Source organism: Condylostylus longicornis, unplaced genomic scaffold, assembly GCF_029603195.1.
Source record: "Condylostylus longicornis isolate FDR11 unplaced genomic scaffold, ASM2960319v2 ptg000026l, whole genome shotgun sequence".
NCBI classification, from domain to species: domain Eukaryota; kingdom Metazoa; phylum Arthropoda; class Insecta; order Diptera; family Dolichopodidae; genus Condylostylus; species Condylostylus longicornis.
Window position 1 is genome coordinate 3853444 of NW_026577995.1, and position 19294 is coordinate 3872737.

Sequence of the window (19294 nt, forward strand, 5' to 3'; positions counted from 1 at the left end):
AGTTTTGTAAAAAAATTATCAAGGTTTTCAGTTACAAATTGCTTTCTTGTTAAAATTAATTATTAAATCATCTTGTTATTTAAAAATATATTGAACATCTTTATGCTAATTTTAACAATTATTTTTTAATTATTTAAAACAATATTACTTTCATAACTTTTAATTGAAATCTTTGAAATTTTTTATTATTGTCATTTTAATGACGATCACCTACGGGGAAATCTTGACCATATACGTACATTTATATTTAATTTTATTTTTTATTGATGTTTAATTAAAAAACAAGCTGGTAGTACGCGGAATCAATTATAAAAATTATGAAGATTTTATTTAAACAAAAAAAAAATCTCATTAAATAAGTTATTAAAAATTCTGCTTTTTGCCTGTAGAACAGAAGATTTGCATCTATACGGGGTTTGTTTTTATATATAAGTTTACATTCTTCATGTATTCTAATTGGAATTGAACTGTAATTCTTTAGAAACAACCTGACTTTCATACCTTAGAAACAAACAGTTAAATAATTTTTTTAATTTGAAAATAATTATATTAAATATTATTAAAAAAATACACGACTATAGATCAGACAGACACGACTATAGATCAGAAGTAAACTTCATTTTGGACACGGCTGTGAAGAACGGTTATTCTACTGAACGTATTAACAAACTCATTAGGAAGAAAAAACGAAAAATTGAGCAGGAGAATATGAGCACATTGTTTAAACAGAACAGGATATTGGAAGAACAAAGAACAACATGGGTATCTTTAAGTTATGATCATCACTGTACAAACTTGATATTCGGACATCACAAACCAATAGTAAATATCAACTTAGGAGCTTGTTAAATTCGGATAAGGATAAATTGAAGATACATGAAAGATGCGGTGTGTACAAAATCAATTGTAATAATTGCGATAAATTTTACATAGGACAAATGAAGAGACCCATTACAACAAGACTTAAGGAACATTTAAGTGAAATAAAACGTGCAAGGAGAGTAGGATTTAATAGGATTCTATGGTTACAAAACACATTTATGAAAAGGATTACACAATCACGGAAGATAACTTAAAGGTATTAAAAGAGGTAAAAGGAAAACACAGGAGAGAAGTTCATGAAAGCATGCAAATATACAAATCAAACAAGGACTGCCTACCGAACACGGACGAAGGTAACGCGGCTACTTGGTTCTTTAAATTAATTATTTGACCAGTTTTAAGGTTTAAAACAGGTATAAATTTAGTTTGTAACTAATAACAAAAAAAATAAATAATCAAATTCTAGATTAAGTCAGGTATAATGTTCCTAATTTTAATATATTTCAATTTTTATTGTTTGTTGTCTTAATTAGAAGAAAATCAGCTTTGATAAAGTGCATATGTAGCGCACGAAATATATTAGCAAAAAATTAAAAAAGTATTTTATTCCGAATAAAAGGAAATTTTCTTTTCATACAAATAAAAAAAAAAAAAGAATAAATATTATTAATTATTCACGAAATTTAAAATAATTACCACTTCACATTTAGTTAACGCCTAAATTATCTTTGTTTTGATAGGGAAAGGCATAAGTTACCGGCCACAGTAAAGAAAATATTGTGATCGCACAAAATATTATTTCTCTATTTGCGCATTCCCCCAATTCATTTACTGAATAAAATTCATGCTCAATTCGGGTCCCCTTCTTTGCATCTCGGTGTTGTGTCCCAAATGTTTGTACTTGAGAGCAACTATAGCACATATTAATGGAATTCTCTAAAATGACAATGCATTCCAATTGAATGAAAATTATTTAATAAAGTTTTGGAAGATCCTGTTTTGTATTCTAATTAGTTTAATTCCTTTCTCATAAATCCTCGGCTAGTATGTGTAAATATCATTTGAGATGAATACAAAGAATCTGAATTCTAAATATCTGAATATTTAGAAAAATTTTTAAAATGGTGAACAAAATCCAATATTTAATTCTTAAGTTTTACACAAAATAACCGTTAGGATTCAGCTATTATAAAAATAGTAAAGTATAGTTGCATTCCTTCACAAAAATTTGATCACAAATGGAATTCATTTGGGGTAATTCGCAAAACTAGGTTCAAAAAAAAATTTAAATAATTTTGTATTCAAAAAAAAAATTTTTTCTTTTTGTAATTTAATTGTAAAATTTTCGTAAATATTTACGAAAATAGCAATTTTTTTTTGCTTTTCATGAAAAGAAAGTACAAAAGAAAGTTTTTTTTCAAACAAAGTAATTCACATAAAATAATTAAAGCTATATACTACTTATGGAAGTTACTAAGTATAACTTCTGATTTAGCGTACATACTTTCATAGTTTTAATCGGCCTATTGTTATTGGAACTCTTAAAAACAATATACGAAAAAAAGCTATAAATGAACAAAAAATAACATTCACTGCGTCAGGAGTTAAAGGAGTTAATATAGAGTTAGTATAAAGTTTCCAAACATAGAAAAGGAAAAGAGAAATGTAATACTATAATATAAATTATTCGTATAATTGAAACAATGAATGAAAATAATTTACTTATATAATATATAGTGATATATATAGTGATATATAATGAATATATAGCGATATATAGTGAATATATAGTGATATATAGTGAATATATATGGCATATGAGTAAATTGAAAGAAATTTTCCATAAAAATGATCTTGAATCAAATTAGGATATTATTTATATTAAGCATTAAAGACTGTATAAGTATATATATATATATATATATATAAAAATAACAACATGGTCAGTTGTATATATAGTCGACCTCTATTTAAAACGTATTGTATACAATCCAATAATATTAACATTTCTCTATGCAAATTTCATATACATAATTATGTACATTTTATAAATATAGTAATTATAAAAAATTGCTTTGTAACATGCAAATTATATTTACCAATGCAGATCTATTATAATGCAATTTTAGAGGAATAGAACATTTACCTTTTATTATTTTAAGCTTGCACATGTTTTAGAAATACTTCAATTATATAGATACTAGATACTTAACTTTTAAACTGAATTGAAATAATTCCAAAGACCAAGAGATCTTTTATAAAAAATATTTATTTTACAATTTTCAAATGCTTATTAATAAAAAAATATATTATACAGATATATAAATTAATAGTATATTTTGTATGTAATTTCTAAACAATGCAAAAAATATGTGAATAAGTACGTAATGTTGGCACATTTTTTATAAGAGTATAAACAATTATTTTTTTTAATAAAAAAAAAATATATGTAAGAATGTCGATTCAAAATATTCCAATTTCAGAAATGAATTTCATGACAAAGAATTTCATATAGCTACTTATGTATCAATGTAGATAAAAATGTAGCTTTAATATTGCTATAGAATATTCTATATATGAGTTAACCATAGTCATACTAATACAGAGTTTATTCTGTAACCTAGTTAAATTCTATACTTATTTTATCATTGAATAATAATAAAAAAATTTTACTGAAGTGCATTTAAGTTATAAGAAACTTATAATCATTATTTCATGTTTTATATAGCCTTACGAACGTAACGTATGTTCGAAGAGTATACTAAATTTGCCTTACCGTTAGTAACCCTAAGAAATAATGGGCTAAGATATAGACTCAAATATGTATATGTTCTTGATCAATGTCGAATTTTGAGTTGATTTAGCTTTGTGTGTCTGTTCGCTCGTCCCAACGATAACTCCAAAAATAATTGAGCTATATTCACCAAATTTTCACAATTAATTTATTATAGTAAATACAACAACCATATTGGATATGATCGAGGTACTGGTTCGAATAGCAGGCATACAACAGCAAAAGTTATTTAGCAATTATTGGAACTGTATAATATAGAAATTTCGTGAAAACAAGTGTATTAGAGCTGTTATGTGTGATAAAAATCTATGAAATTTAGGTTGACCATATCTTAGAAAATATTGAGAAATATAGAAACACAGTACAGAAATTTTGCATAAATTAATATCGTAATACGGCAACTTAAAGTCATAGTCTGTTCCATAGTCAGCTGTAAATGCGAGTAAATGCACATCAGATAAAAATTTGGTACGGGTATCACAGAGTTGACACGATCAACTCTATTTCTTCTCGTTTTTTTTATTATTATTTTATTTTTTCATAGGCGGATGTTTGATTTTTTAAGAAGAACGCAAAACGTAAAATAAATTCGGAAAATTTAAATATAATTGAATATTTAAGAATAATGGGATTGTGTAATTCAAGAATTTTTTTTTTATTGAAATTTTGGACATTAGAAATGTTTTATTACATACTTACAATCATGAACAGATGGAATTTTTGAATTTCCTTGTGGGTTGATTACCAAATTAACTTATAAAATTTCTGTAGAAGTTAATACAAAAATTCAATTTAAATCGTACATTTAAGTTCTTTGAAAGTAAATTTGTATTTAATTTAAAAGAATAATTAAGTATTGCAATTTTTAATTATGTTTTACTTGAATTGTGAATTTTGAAAGCACAAATTAAACTGTTTCTTTCAAATTTAATTGAAAAAAATGTTGAAAATTTAACTATTTTATATAGCCAGGTGTAAGTTTAAAATTTTTACAATTATTTATAGGTAAAAAATGGTGTCTGGTCTGCTTTAGTTAGCTGATAAATGGTACAATAGCATATTACACATAAGTAAATGAAATCAGCTATTGGAAAATCATGTTTGTATCCATTCTGGCATTTTTCTCTTAACATCATTCAATATTGAAATATTGCATACTTTTAGGGAGCGCGGGCCAGAATGTATTAACAAAATGATGGAACTATACTAATAGAGTTAGATTACTTAATAAAAATATTAATTTTGTTTTCTGATAAGAACGTGTACACGGACACTGACATCGAGTGAAGTTAATAAGAATAGATATAGTTGATCATTTGATTTTTTAAAGTTACAATAGCAGTAAGAATAAGCGTTTCTAAGAGCTGAATAGCCAAGAGGATTCCCTGCGTTTTCGCCTTTATATTTGCATGCAAACACATGAATATTAAAAGTAATAAAATTAATTAATTTTTAATTATTCATGGATTTCATAAATAAAGTTCTAAATTTTGCTATGCCTATACATTAGAAATTTTTTCATAATCATTACTACCTACGAAAGTAAAATTAATTTAATCTCATTTTAATTTGGCTGCAATTGAGATTACATTTTCATAAATATACATAGTTAGTGTGTACTGCCTCTTTCACAGGAACTTAGCAATAATAATAATAGTTTTGTAAAGAAACATTTTCGCAATTTTAATTTATTGTTTTCCGGCAATTAATTAACACCTGTGCTAATTTAAAATTATAAATTAATAACATAATATTTTTTCATATATTAAGTTAACCACCTTTACAAGTAATTTTTTTAATTGGCTAACATGCAATTAAAAATCTCATAAAACACACAGAGAACAAAATCAGAGAGAACAAAATCAAAAATTCAAATTTTTTCAGAGAAAACTATATTTTAATTAACTTTGAAAAATATAATTACCATCATAAAATTAAAATAAAAAGAAAAGATGTCTGCCATAAGTAAAACTATTGAAATCTACCCACAAAATAATGAATTTACAGGGTGCCAAGAGGAGTTATCATTCGGTGAAACAAATTAATATTAAAAAACTTAAAATGAGGAAGCATTGTAAAGAGCAATGATAAAACAATTCAATAATTCTAATTTCTTAATTGTCATTTTATTAAAAACAATAGAATAACAGGAATTAATCAGGATAACAGAAAGAACGCTCTCTCATCTATTCCGAAATTTTTAAATTTACTATTCAAATTAGTCATTAAGAAAAGTGTCCGGAAAAAATTCCGAAAAATAACAAAGGTCAAACGTTTTCATCGATCTATTTTGTTATAAAAGTATTCAAGTTTAATTAATCATTCAGAAATGAAAGAATACTCCTGCCAATATCGGCTAATTAAAAAATATAGCTTAATAACAAATTTTAAAATTTTTAATTACCTGGATTATTTACTCTCATCCGCAAAATATGCAACAATGAGATATGCAAATTTAATATTTTGCAATTGATCAATTTGATTGGAATTTTTTTCCAGGCGTGAGTTTTTTGTTATATTTTAACATTTACCTTTTATAGATAAATCAGCAGTTGTGGTGTTGATGTTCTGCACATCTTTAATTTGAATTTCAAATTTCTCTTAGAGGGTTATTGCTTTTAAATTTATTAGAAATGTTATTACTTTGTAGTCTCAAACCTTTAAAAATATGCGTTTTACATAAAAAAAAACAGAAAAAAATATTTTTACGTGTGTAACTTTTATCATAAAATCTCAGAACAGTGTGTGTATAGCAAATCACTCTGTATTTATAAAATTACTTTTAAATTTTTATCCTTTTCTATCTATATAGAAAACAAGAATTAGAAAATTAAATTTTTTTTTTTTAATAATTATTTTACATTTTATATTCTTTTTTTTTGATTCTCAGTATAATAGAGAAAATGTTAAAAAACATAGATATGCAATTATTTTTTGAATTTAAATTTTATTTGATTGCATGTCTAAAGAAGGAAATGTTAAACAAAAAAAAAGAAAAAAAAACAACTAAAACAAATATAGAAAAAATTATAATAATTTCATACACCTTTAGGCAATTATTTGAAGATAAATATTATAATTATTCAACTCTTAAAAACGCTATTAACTTATTTTTAGTACTTTTTCGACAAAATTTTGAGGAAAAGAAAATGCTTATTAGTTTCCGTTCGTCTGTCTATTCGTCCGTGTGTCCGTGTGTCCGCTTTTCCGTCTATCCGTCTGTCCGTTCACCTGTCTATTCGCCCGTCTGTCTGTCTATTTGTCCATCTGTCCATTTATTCGTCTGTCGGTCTATCCGTCTGCCCGTAAGTTTACAAAACTTCTACACCCTTTCAGATAGAAAGCTGAAATTTTATACACAAATAAATTATTACTAGAAACTTATTTAAATGCCATTGTTTGACTAAATAATGTAACGAAACCAAACAAACATTTTTTAAATTCTGCAAATGCAGAAATGTATTGATGATCTTTTTCTACTGCGGCGGCACAGTTTCATTAACATTTAAAACAAGAAAATGATTTTGAAAGTAACCGTTATCTAAAACCTGTTTAACCCGCTTTTCGTCTAGACGATAAACTATATATATAGCAGTCTGAAATTTCAGCAGGTTTTAGATACTAATAAACAGTTCATTTTGCTTTATAGTATTATTTTGAAATTTATAAAACTTGAATGTACGGCACCTTATTCTTCCAAAAATACAAATTTTTTCAAATTTTGTCCATCTTTGATGTGGAAGAGAAAGCGTGTCTTGGAGGCATTCTTTTATGATGGTCTGGAGGACCTGTCCAGGTTGTCTCTCATACGTCTTTTGGAGTTCACCAAAAAGGTTGGCTGGTTCGGATAGAAGGTTCGTAGAATTGTATTGCATTGGCATTGTGGGGTGTTTGTTTTGGGGGTTGCAGATGAGCCTTTCTGTTGGTCTAGTGCATGAGTTTCACGTGGATGTCCGGTTAGGAATCTTAACAGTAGCATTTTCACTTGTTGAAGGGAGAAGTGCTTCTTTATAAACCGTTTGATTCAACCTCATTTTAACTTTACTTTTTAACTTAAGATATGAATACTTTACACGAACAACTACTCAATTTTTTTCTCTCTGTGTATTTGAGTATGTTATTATATGAAAAGATTTAAATTTAATTTTTTATTCGTAATTTTTATACGTTTTAATTTCATTCAAAAGTCATTCAATTATTCTAATGTTAATCACATGTTACAAATCTAGAAAATTAATAAAAAATAAAATAAGAAAAACATAATAAAAATTTCTTTAAACATTTTGATTTTAAACACAGAAAAAAATAATAATAATAAAATAACAAAAAACAATAAATAAAATTACTTAATAAATATTCAAATAATATGCTGATTTTTTTTTTTCCTATACAATATTTAAATATTTGATTTTCTTACATTTTTATACAAAAAAAAAAACAAAAATTAAAAGTTCTTTCGATGATTTTTATTAAATTTTATATGTGTATACTCGTATGTGTAGATACTAGAATATGAACACCATATACTCACCACATATGCTATACTGTTATTATTATTGGAAGAAAAATATATCTGCGTGTTACAATACCCCCACTCATTTTTCAATTTCTTGTTTTGGTACTGAGACTAAAAGAAAGAAATATGTAAATATGTCAGAAGAATTTAATATTGAAAATAAAATAAAATAACAAAATTAAAATAAAATTAACAGAGAAAAAAAGTAAATTTATAACATAAATTTAATATGAAACATGCATAAGTGCACATACACACTTAAATTTATATTGTGTGTAGCCATTGTGTGTATGAAAATCTACCATGGACTTTTTAAATTTACGAAAGCTTTATAGTGTTGTAGATATGTGTACGATTTCTGATTCAATGTATGAAGTACCTTATGTTATGTATACTCTACGATCAAATCTATAATGTCATTTTTTAGGAAAATAAAAATAAAAGACCTTAAAGCAAAGATTCATTTAATTAAAAATAATGTTCTATAATATGGGGTAGGAAAAAATGTTAAAATGAATGTGTTTTTTGCATTTATAATTACTTAGTCAGTTAATGTCTTAACTTTGATTTTTATAATTTCATGGTAAAATTTATAAATTAATTTTGAAATTATTAAGATATCTACAATGAATCATATCGATGATTTGCGGGGAAAACCCTCTATCTCATATTTCAAAAATTTTAAAATAATTTATAAAAACTGCCAAATTATTTTTTACAATTATGTAGAACGTAAATAAAGAGAAAGATTCCTCATTTTCCAAAAATATTACAGTAAAATTACTAATAATGTGAATTTGGTCTGGGTTTTTTCTATTCATTGCAAATTATTTCAAAATTTTTCTTGTGCTGAATAGAGGATTTTCTCCAGAAGCCATCGATATAATAAAAATCGTAGTCCCTTTCTAATCTGCATAAAACGTGCGAATCTTGTAGTATTATGACTTCCTTTTGCAATGGGCATTGTTCTAAGTGACACATTGATTTTTTAACAAAAAATTCAAATCTAATACCAATTTAACTTAATTAGCATTTACAATTTTAATAATCATAAAGGAGATATAATGATTACAATTGCTATTCTGCAGCAGATCAAAATAGTAGATAAGTCAGATTACTAATTCATTTGTATTTAAGGTAGTGGCCACTGTACTTTCAAACAATGAAAGATTTTTGCAGTATAAAAGTAAGAAATTAAATTATTATTATGCATGTATTAAAGGTGCAACAGAAACAGCTTTTATTTTACTTTAATACCTCTAATAAACTTTGATAGAATACAATACACGTGAAAAATTTTTCAAGACGGCAAGTCTGATGTCATTTATTTTTCCTTCTCTCATGATATTAATAAAACCGTTATAAGAACTTGTAACTTGTCATTGTATATCCAACTCGTCAATTTATTTCGCACTTTATTTATTTTTTCTTTTTTATAATTCGTTACAATTCGGTAACTATACCGATGACAACGATATTATAAAAAAAAAGCGAAAAAAAATTTAAAAATAGTTGGTCTAGGCATTTAAAGGATATAATGAAATATTTCAAATATAATTATTTTATTTATACTTAAAATTTCCAATGATTTTCTTATAATTGAAGTATTAAAATTAGAAATATATTCTCCTAAAAATATGAAAAAGAAAATTAAGGAGAATATTAAGTGTATAATATAAATGCAAAGGAAGTGAATTTGGCTGCCTTGATAAGATGCTTGACCAAATGCTACCTTGAACAAATATAATAGATTTCCAATATAAAATTTTTTATAGAGTGGAGCCTCATCTCTTCTAAAACCTTAAATATTAAGAGTTATTATTGCGATACATATGTGAATTTATATGAAATTTTTAAGTAATTCCGGAATTTTCTCATATTGTATGGGCCAATTAATATACAAGTACATTATACATTTCACAAATTCTACCTACATCTTATGCTTAAAAATAAATCGAATTTAAAAAAGCAAAATTGAGAAATATGTAGAACCGTTATAAATTTATTTTATTACTGCTTCGTTATTTGCACAATATTGCATGAGTTTGACAGAATCAATATACTCTGATACTTGAATTAAAATTTCCTGGTCTTTCTTTTTTACCTTCTTTAAGTTTTTGTTTCCTTTAAGTGCTTACTTATTTATTTCTTTATTTATACATATTTATATATAACTGTTATAATAGTGTATATGTAATGTCAAAATCTCTGCATATTCATATTGGATTTTTCACATCCCCATACGTATTATGCTGATTTGATTTTGTTATATGCACATATACCCATAAGTGCATAGATTCATAAACACATAAAATATTTTTAATGCATAATTTATGCATAAAATGAAATTAACAAAAAAAAAATATAAAATAAAAATAGAGCACCAAAAAAATATTTGTATGTGCAACCAATATCCAAATAAATTATAAATGCTTTTATATTCTTAGTCTGGTGATCTCATATCCCATTTTTAGTATTCAGCACGAAAACAATATTTTGTGTACAGATTTTATGACATTTTTACACCTATAGATATGCTATAGAAAATTTTATGATTATATAATAAAATATGCTCTTTTTATGTTTTTGTTATATTTTTTTTTGTCATTTTCAAATTTTGTTATACAAACATACAAGTAATAAAAAATAAATAAAAAATTTTACAACAATTGTTGTTCTAATCTGAATTTAGGTGTTTCTGATGAATATTCATAAATGATCTAGTCTCATTCCATATATATAGGGATTAGGTAATAAAATTTTATTTTGACTTGGAAATATGTGTGTAACATGTAAACAGAGAGAGAGAGAGAGAGAGTCAAAATATTGTAAATATAATTAAGAATAAATATATTTTACGATTGATCTTCCATACACAAGGATGCTTTATGTACGACCACGGATATTTCTATAAAACTGAGTTTATTAAAACATAATATAGTTTGCTTTTCTTGAAATTCAAACCATTTAGTTAAATTAATTACTGAGTGAATTATAAATGTAAATTATATTTTTTTACTAAATTATATTTTTTTCAAGTATATGGAAAAAAAAAACGATAAAACCGAGCCTTGAAGCCTTTTGAACTCATTAATGTACCGGAAACAAAAAAAATTATTTAAAATACCATGAACATAATTGATTGAGTTCACTAACAACCTCTGTAAAAAATTTTCATTCAAAATAAGCTATTAATTCTATAAACTCTGTAGTATTTAAATTTTAAATTCTTCATGTAAATTAATTAAGAATTTTCATTTACTTACTTTTAGAAATTTTAATTAAGCAGTTTTATGTAAACTTTTCGTCAAATCATAATTACTTGTGATGATAAGATTCTGTTGCGAAAATATGAAATATTCAAATGAATGCCTAAAATATGAACATGATTAATTCATTTAATTTGTGTCTAATTTTGATTTCTTTTAACCTGCGAAAAAAAACACTGAGAATTCCGTCGAAAATTTGGAATTATCTTTGTAAAATTTCTAAATTTACATATTTTACGTAAGACATGTTAAATTTGGGCTTACCGCTAAAAGTAAACTGTAGACTATTTAATTTTTGGTCAATTCTCCTAATCCTTTAACCCTTTGAACCCGTCTTTCGATTAGTGTAATTAGCATATGTTTCACATGTCTAATCTATTACCTTTATAAGTTCTGACTGTGATAAAATAAATTGCGGTAAAATTTTGTGTGCTAAATCATGTAAAAACTTAATCGTACAACAGAGAACCAAATACAATGCCTTTTTAATTTTTAGAAATGTTTGAACTTTGCTGGTTACATTATGTTTACCAGCCGGGTTCACAAGGGTTAAATCCTAAGACAATGGTCAAAGTTTAGCAAGAAAATCAAAATGAAATGAATAAGTATACGATAATTTTGGAATATTTGCTCAGTATACAACATCTTTACCGTCTCAGAAATATTTTCTTTAAATTAAAAATTTCACGTATATTGTGAACAGAAACAAAAACAAAAAAAAAATAATATTAAACGAATCACAATAATAATTCATTTAATTTAAATTTAAATTTAATAAAATCTATTGAGAATTTATTCTTCCCTTAAAATAAACGACATTAATAGATTGAAAAGAAAATAAATTTTCACAATTTCCCTAATGTGATCATTGAATATTTTAGAAGAAAAAAAAAATAGAGAAATTTAAATATTTTCTCATTTCCTTAACTTCATTTCCTGTCAAATAAGTAACAAAATTAAAACTAAATGAAAAGCTACAGTTATATCACAAACACATTTATTGAATTCACAATTTGAATTATTCACAATTTTGTCATTAGTTTTGTGTTGTATTCAATACGGGAACCATTTTGGTAAAATGTTTACCTTATATACAATATAAAATTCAAAGTGTTTTTTCTCTTTTCTCCCTACAGAGATAAACATTTTCATCACTTTATTTTATATAATATATATATATGTATATGCAATATGAAAACTATGTCAAATGTTAACCTCAATAAATGTCCTGTCATTCAAATAACAACACTGACACCTATCTATCTCTCTTATTATTATTATTGCTATTATTTGCAGTACAATGCTTATTGCATTCCCTTTTGTAAATAAAATCTACTTAATAGTTTTGGTATTTATTTAGGAATTATAGAAAAACAAAAAAAAACAATAGATTGCATAAAATATTAAAATTTCAATAAAATGCTAATGCTATAAAAATATTTGATTAAATTCAATTCCCTTGTTAATTTCAACTTAGGTGTTTCAAAACAATTTTTTTATTTATTTTTTTATATTTTTTTTTGCATTACAACAAAAAAATAAAAAATTCCACAATGATTGCTGTGAATTATAACCTTAACTTAGATCAAAAATCTCATATTCAAAAAAAAAAAAAATATTTATTTAAAAATATCAATGCAAAGTTTACAATATTACGCGCGCCATTCTTTTGGAAATTCACCAGCTTATTTTTGCTTCATTTTGTAATTTTTGCTTTTTTTTTTATTATTTCTTTTAAAAAACGGGGTTTGACAATAACAGATTGAAAATAAATCTCTACCGATATGTCTTTTTATATTCACAATTGACATTTTAAAATTCCCACCAAAAAAAAAACAAAACATAGAAAATATCTTTAAAAATTTTTTTTTCTTTTTATTTTAATAAATAATCCGTCCATCAAACAACCTGTAACTTTGAATCGAAAATATATGTATATGAATCTACATACATATATATATATATATGTATATATATTTATAAAAAATAACTTTAGTTAAAATGCAAATTTTGCAGCGACAACAGCAAAACGACAAGTTTAAATACCGAATAAAAAAGGTAGCAAATAAAATAAATAAGTGAGCAAGGTAAGTAGTATGGTAATTAAAGAAAAAAAAACAAAAAAAATCATTGTAAGTACTTGTGTACGTAGAACTAAATATAATAATAAGAAATTATATAATATGCTTAAGAATATATACAAACTAAAATCGTATATAACAATTTTAAGTTAAGTGTTTTTACTCTGTTTTAAATTGCATTTCCTTGGCAATATTGAAGTAGGCATGTATATCGAGAATTATATACTTATATATATATAGAGTTGAGCTGTTATACGACTGTTACAATCTAATCAGCATAAATTTAAAGTTGTTTAAAATTTTACTTTTTTTTTTTATCTGCTTTAGTTTTTTTTTTTTTTCTTGGTTTAAAAACAAAGAAAACGCGTTTTTATATTGTAATACAATTTAAATAGTATCGCAAGCGAATTTATAGCGAATAATCAATTTAATTTAGATCGGTATTATAATTATGTAAATCCATTTGTGATAAATATATTGAGAAGAGTTGTAGTATTGGTATGTGCATGTAATACAGAAACACAATAATAATTATTTATATTCAAGATGGGAAAAATTTATCCCAAGTAGATATTGATCTGTCCAGAATTAATTTTATGTTCAATCGATTTTCAGATAGGACAATGTAAATTGAACTGACTTGACTTTTTTCTTACTTATTCTAAATAGCACAACGTTACTAAATTTTGAAGAGGAACAGTAATTGTTATTTTCAATTTATGACATGAAGAATCAGAATCAGAAATGAGAAACATAAAATTTCTTCATACAACTGCCCGACAAATTTTTTTTTTGCGATTTTGTTGGCTTTTCGCAGTATGCTCAATGCATACTCAGATCTTTTGTACATCGTTTTGTTTTAACACAGTCTAAAAAATTTAATTCAATATACATACATATATCTATTTCTTATACGAATTTTTAACTTTAGCATGGTTTGAATCGGTTAATTTTCATCAATACAAAAAAATAATAAAATAAGTTTGATAAAATTTTAAAAAAATTAAAAAATAACGCTTATATAATGCTCAGCAAACCGAGCCGCCCTCAACCTCCACATTATAGCTTTTACTTGTTACTGAAACTTATTACTTAAACTTACTTATTATTGAAACTAGAAAATAAATCTGCTATAACTGCGGACCGGGAAACGATAGCTTTTTCTCATTAAGCACATTTAAAAAAAAAGATTGCTCATCACTGTTATTAAGGGAACGAGTCAAGGCAGAAAAATTTTATTAAAAATTTTGTAATTCCACGAACTCGACTTGAACCAGACGAGCTACAGAGATATATACGATGAAATTACCGGCAACATTATTCTTCACATTATTTTATACGGTAATTTATATGATTACAAAGTATTTTTTACATTAAATGCTATAACGCAATCTTCTATTTGAAACACACAATCAGAAGAGAATATAAATAGGTATTGTTGCTGTTACACAAGAAATTAAAAATTTTCTCTTTGTATTTTCTATATTATATGTATTAAAATTGTGTTGACTGCTCTTTTTTATGCAGTGTTATTGGTAGTTGTATGTGTAGTAATGGATAATTTGAAATAGAGTAAATCTTTCACTTCTCTTCCCTGTTGTTTTTGTTAAATATTGGGACCGATTCAAATATTAGCATATTGCACATTCTACGTTGGGTAAAGATTCGGAAAAAAAAATTCGAAAAATTTATTCAATATTAACAAATTTCGAATAATACAGTTGAAAAACAACTTGCTCGATCATAACCTACATGGTATACGAACTATCCTACAGTAGATTTGGCTAACGCATAAAATTCTTTTTAGTTTGATTATGCGAATAATCCGACCTGAGCAATTTTTTTTAAATTTGTTTTTACTTGTTATTTTTTTCTCTCTCTCTCTATTTTATATTTATTATTTTAATTTGTTGCAATATAAAACGTTAATGTTATACTAGTATGTAAGTTATCTTATACTTATAAAAATATACAAAAATGTTATTTTGTTAATGGTACAAGAATTTTCCCTATAAAGTTTCATTAAATTATGGTCGCTAATTATAATAAAGATCAAGAAATTATGTTATTTTTGATCAAATTCTAATATTGTATGATGATACCGTAAATGGTTTTCAATTTTTAATACATTTAATATGTAGTATAGATATAGGTATTAAAAAATGCAATTACAAATGAAACACAAGAAAAAAAAAAGAAACTAGTTCAAAAAATTTAAGAGAGATCGAAAATAAAAATAAAATTGTAAAATTTATTAATGGCATAAATTTTAAAATAAAATGGCATAAATAGTTTAAAAATAAAAAAAAATTAAATATTGTATATATGTATATAGGTATATGTATAAAATTATGCATAAAATTTATATTAGTATTTGACTGAAACAAAATGACAAAAAATGCCAATAAGAATGAATTTATTTGTTTAACAAAAAAATTTTTTAGGGCGGTAAAATGTTGTTATTCTCATACATAGTTGCATTCCATATTTTCAACCTGATATGTTGCCTATTGCCTATTTATATTTTGCAAGATCATGTCAAATGTGTCAAAAAGTATATTCCATATATGATTTAACACAAAATTTTCCTGTATAAAAAGAGGCGAAAACGAGTAGTAGAACGTGCAGTTTTTTCTGACACCAATAATTAAAATATAGTAGACCTATCTGACCTTAAACCAATTCGCATAATTAAAAAATTCTTATAATTTTTCAAGTTAGTTCGGGTATTAGTTAGCTTAGTGCGCCAGCAGATTTGAATCCGGCTTTGAAACATTTTTTTGCATTACTATCCATCTTTTCTCAAAATCATTTGACTCAAATTGATTAATTCTAGTTATACTATAAAATTTAAAATCAAAGTGGAAATTAAATTTTGTGATTTTCCAAATTAATCAATAGCAGGATAATTTGTTAAAACAAAAAAAAAAAATTGTTGAGAAACTCTGGCCACATTTAAAAATTAAACATTTTTTTTTGAAAAATGATATTTTAAACAAGCCTTCAGTTTTAACATTGTTGCATTGTTAATCGTATAATACTTTTCAAAAATTTCATATACTGTCACAATGTCATATATTGCGTTAAAATGCAACCATAAATGAGCATTACAGACGCATTATAAAAATTTTTAAATATTTTTGTGTCTAGTATTTTTAGATATAATATAAAATTATTGCACATTAGTACATACATTATATAAAAATTTTAATTGATGAACTTTCGTATTTTTTTAATTACTTTGTAATTATAGGTATTTCATGCACATATTATTAAAAATTAAATTAAAACAAAAAATGGCAGAAATTATGTTTAACATTTTCTAATATTTTTGTTAAAATATTCAAAATTTTCAGCAATTTTTGCTTAATAAAAACATCTATCTTAAAGGCATACTTAAACGCACTAACTTATAATTTAGTGCGTTTACACTTAAATTCAAACTAGCTTTGTAAACAACAGTATATTGATGATATTAATTCATTTTCTGAATAAGTTATCAACGCTTAAGACCTTTACTACCCAAATGCGTCTTAGCTTACCGATGCCTCTACATTCATTTCTCCAAGAGCATTCTACAATAAATAAAATTCATTGCAATTAAAGTGCCCGAAATTCGGGTACTTTTTGGATATTTTTCGAATTCTCACATAATTTAATTTGACGAAACAATAATATTAATGACGTTTGAATCCAATTTTAGCGTGCAAAATTAGTAAATTGCTTTATTTTGGATGATCATTTCCAGGTTTTTGAATCTTAACTAATTATGTAATTACGAGTAGTAAATGTAAATATTGCAATTTTCGCTGAATTTGTAATTTTTCCGAAATTTCCCAACAAAAAACAAAATGAATGCATATTTAAAAATTAAATTGTTGATTTATTGCATAGTATGGGGGCAGGAATACTGAATTTAATATTATAGCTTTATAGAAAGCACATAATGTAGTGTAACATTATCATTATCACATGTAATTGAAAAGTATATTGTATAAGACAATCTTATGATCAATATTGTGTAATGCAAGTACTTATATACATAATATCATACCAATGTGGCGGCACTGACATAATATTATGACATAATACATGTATAATGGTGTTATAAAAAATTATCTTTCAAAGTGTAAAAAGAAAGGAAAACTGTTATAATATACAACAACATTATTTCGAATTTTTTTCGATATTAATTTGAATTTGAAAATGATAAATGATCTTCGCTCTAAAAGATTTCGTCTGAAGTGCAATTATGTACCATATTTTATTGTTTTTGCTTTATTAAATTACTTGCATTGATATTAGTTATCAAAAACTGCACCGAATGAAAAATTCATGTTAGCCAATTTGTAGTTTGATATTTATGTGCAAAATTTTTTAATTTTTCGAAAAACAAATACTTTATTTTAAGTAATTTTACTTTTTAAAAAGCTACATTTTTACATGTTAGTATAAATGTACGAATATATTACAAGAAATTGACAGCAAAGTGTCAAGATAGGCTCAACAATTCATTTATCAATTACAAAAATTTTTATATTATTTTATATGTATACTCGTATGTTTATATACATTGTGTATATATGCAAATAATCTCGATTGCAACATAATATTAATCAACATAATAAATTATTTTTTTTAAGTAAAGATGTTAGACAAATAGTTGAATTCAAACAACGTTATATTACTTTATACATATATGTACGCACACATATACATAGGCACATAATATTTTCATTTGAATTGTAGGTTTGCATAAAAAGCAAGAACTAAAATAAGAAATTAATCATTTTGTGTACACGAACATCAAAAATTTCTTTTTAACTGCATTGAATATTTTTACCACTGTATTACTATAATGTTACTACTATTATAATCTTAGTTAGTGTTCATGAAACAAAAAGCTATTAAATTTATTTACCTTTCCTTATAATTAATTTTGTGTAAAATTGCTGAACGAAGTTTAAAAAAAAATTTACTTTTTAAATATGCTTTATCCGCCCGCCGTCAGTTTTGTTCATATGAGAGTAATGCAAAATAGAGAATGCCTATACTCAGTGGTTTTCTAGATCTTTTTATGTTAATCAATACTTTGGGTTACCAAATTTCAGTATAGGTTGTGACGTCCATTGTTTTTTAATATGTTCCTAATGCAAGTAACCATCGTTTTCTCAATCTCTATTCACCCGGACTCTATTCATTCTACCTTCTGGTATGCGAATGAATACTCCTTTTATTTCTCATTCTTTCAGATGTAAAAATTGACTTTAATATAGTAATAATTATAATAAAAAAATAGAGTAATAATTATAATAAAGTAAATTTTTCATATTATGACTGTGCACTGAGAAAACTGCTATGGAAGGAATTTAAAAAATTACGTTAAACCATTCAAATTTTAATGTAACAGCTTTAACAATGGAAAGGTACCTTCGTGGCTTGATGTGGCTGCTATACTGCGGTTTGTCAGGGGCCTAGGTAAAGAACTGATGCAGATGGGAATGCGAATCACAAAAGATCCTATGGTTCGATGTGAGAGGGAGACTTAAGGACCTCGGTCCCCGGGTGAAAAAAAAGGGTATCTTGAGAAAATTTCTTCAGAAGTGAACTCTGAACTAGTTTTACAATGGATTTCAGTGAACATTCATAATTGGAGCTTGAATTGATAAAAGCGTAAACAAACTAATTTCATAAAATGTCATATCATTTTCAATAAAAAATTGGAAAATTTATGTAATAAGTAAAAAAAATCATTATTTTTATATGAATCGTAGATAATGAAATATTGTTTACATATAATGTAAACAACTCA

The 19294-nt window shown here is 25.0% G+C and overlaps 1 protein-coding gene across 1 annotated transcript in view; it reads left to right on the forward strand.

Annotated features, from left to right (window-relative positions):
* LOC129607043 (cadherin-99C) overlaps positions 1-19294 on the forward strand; it is a 220501-nt gene that overhangs the window by 27425 nt on the left and 173782 nt on the right. The window contains exon 4 of the mRNA XM_055517737.1: positions 678-822. Coding sequence (XP_055373712.1) covers positions 678-822 — 145 coding nt within the window. The remainder of the gene's footprint in view (positions 1-677; positions 823-19294) is intronic.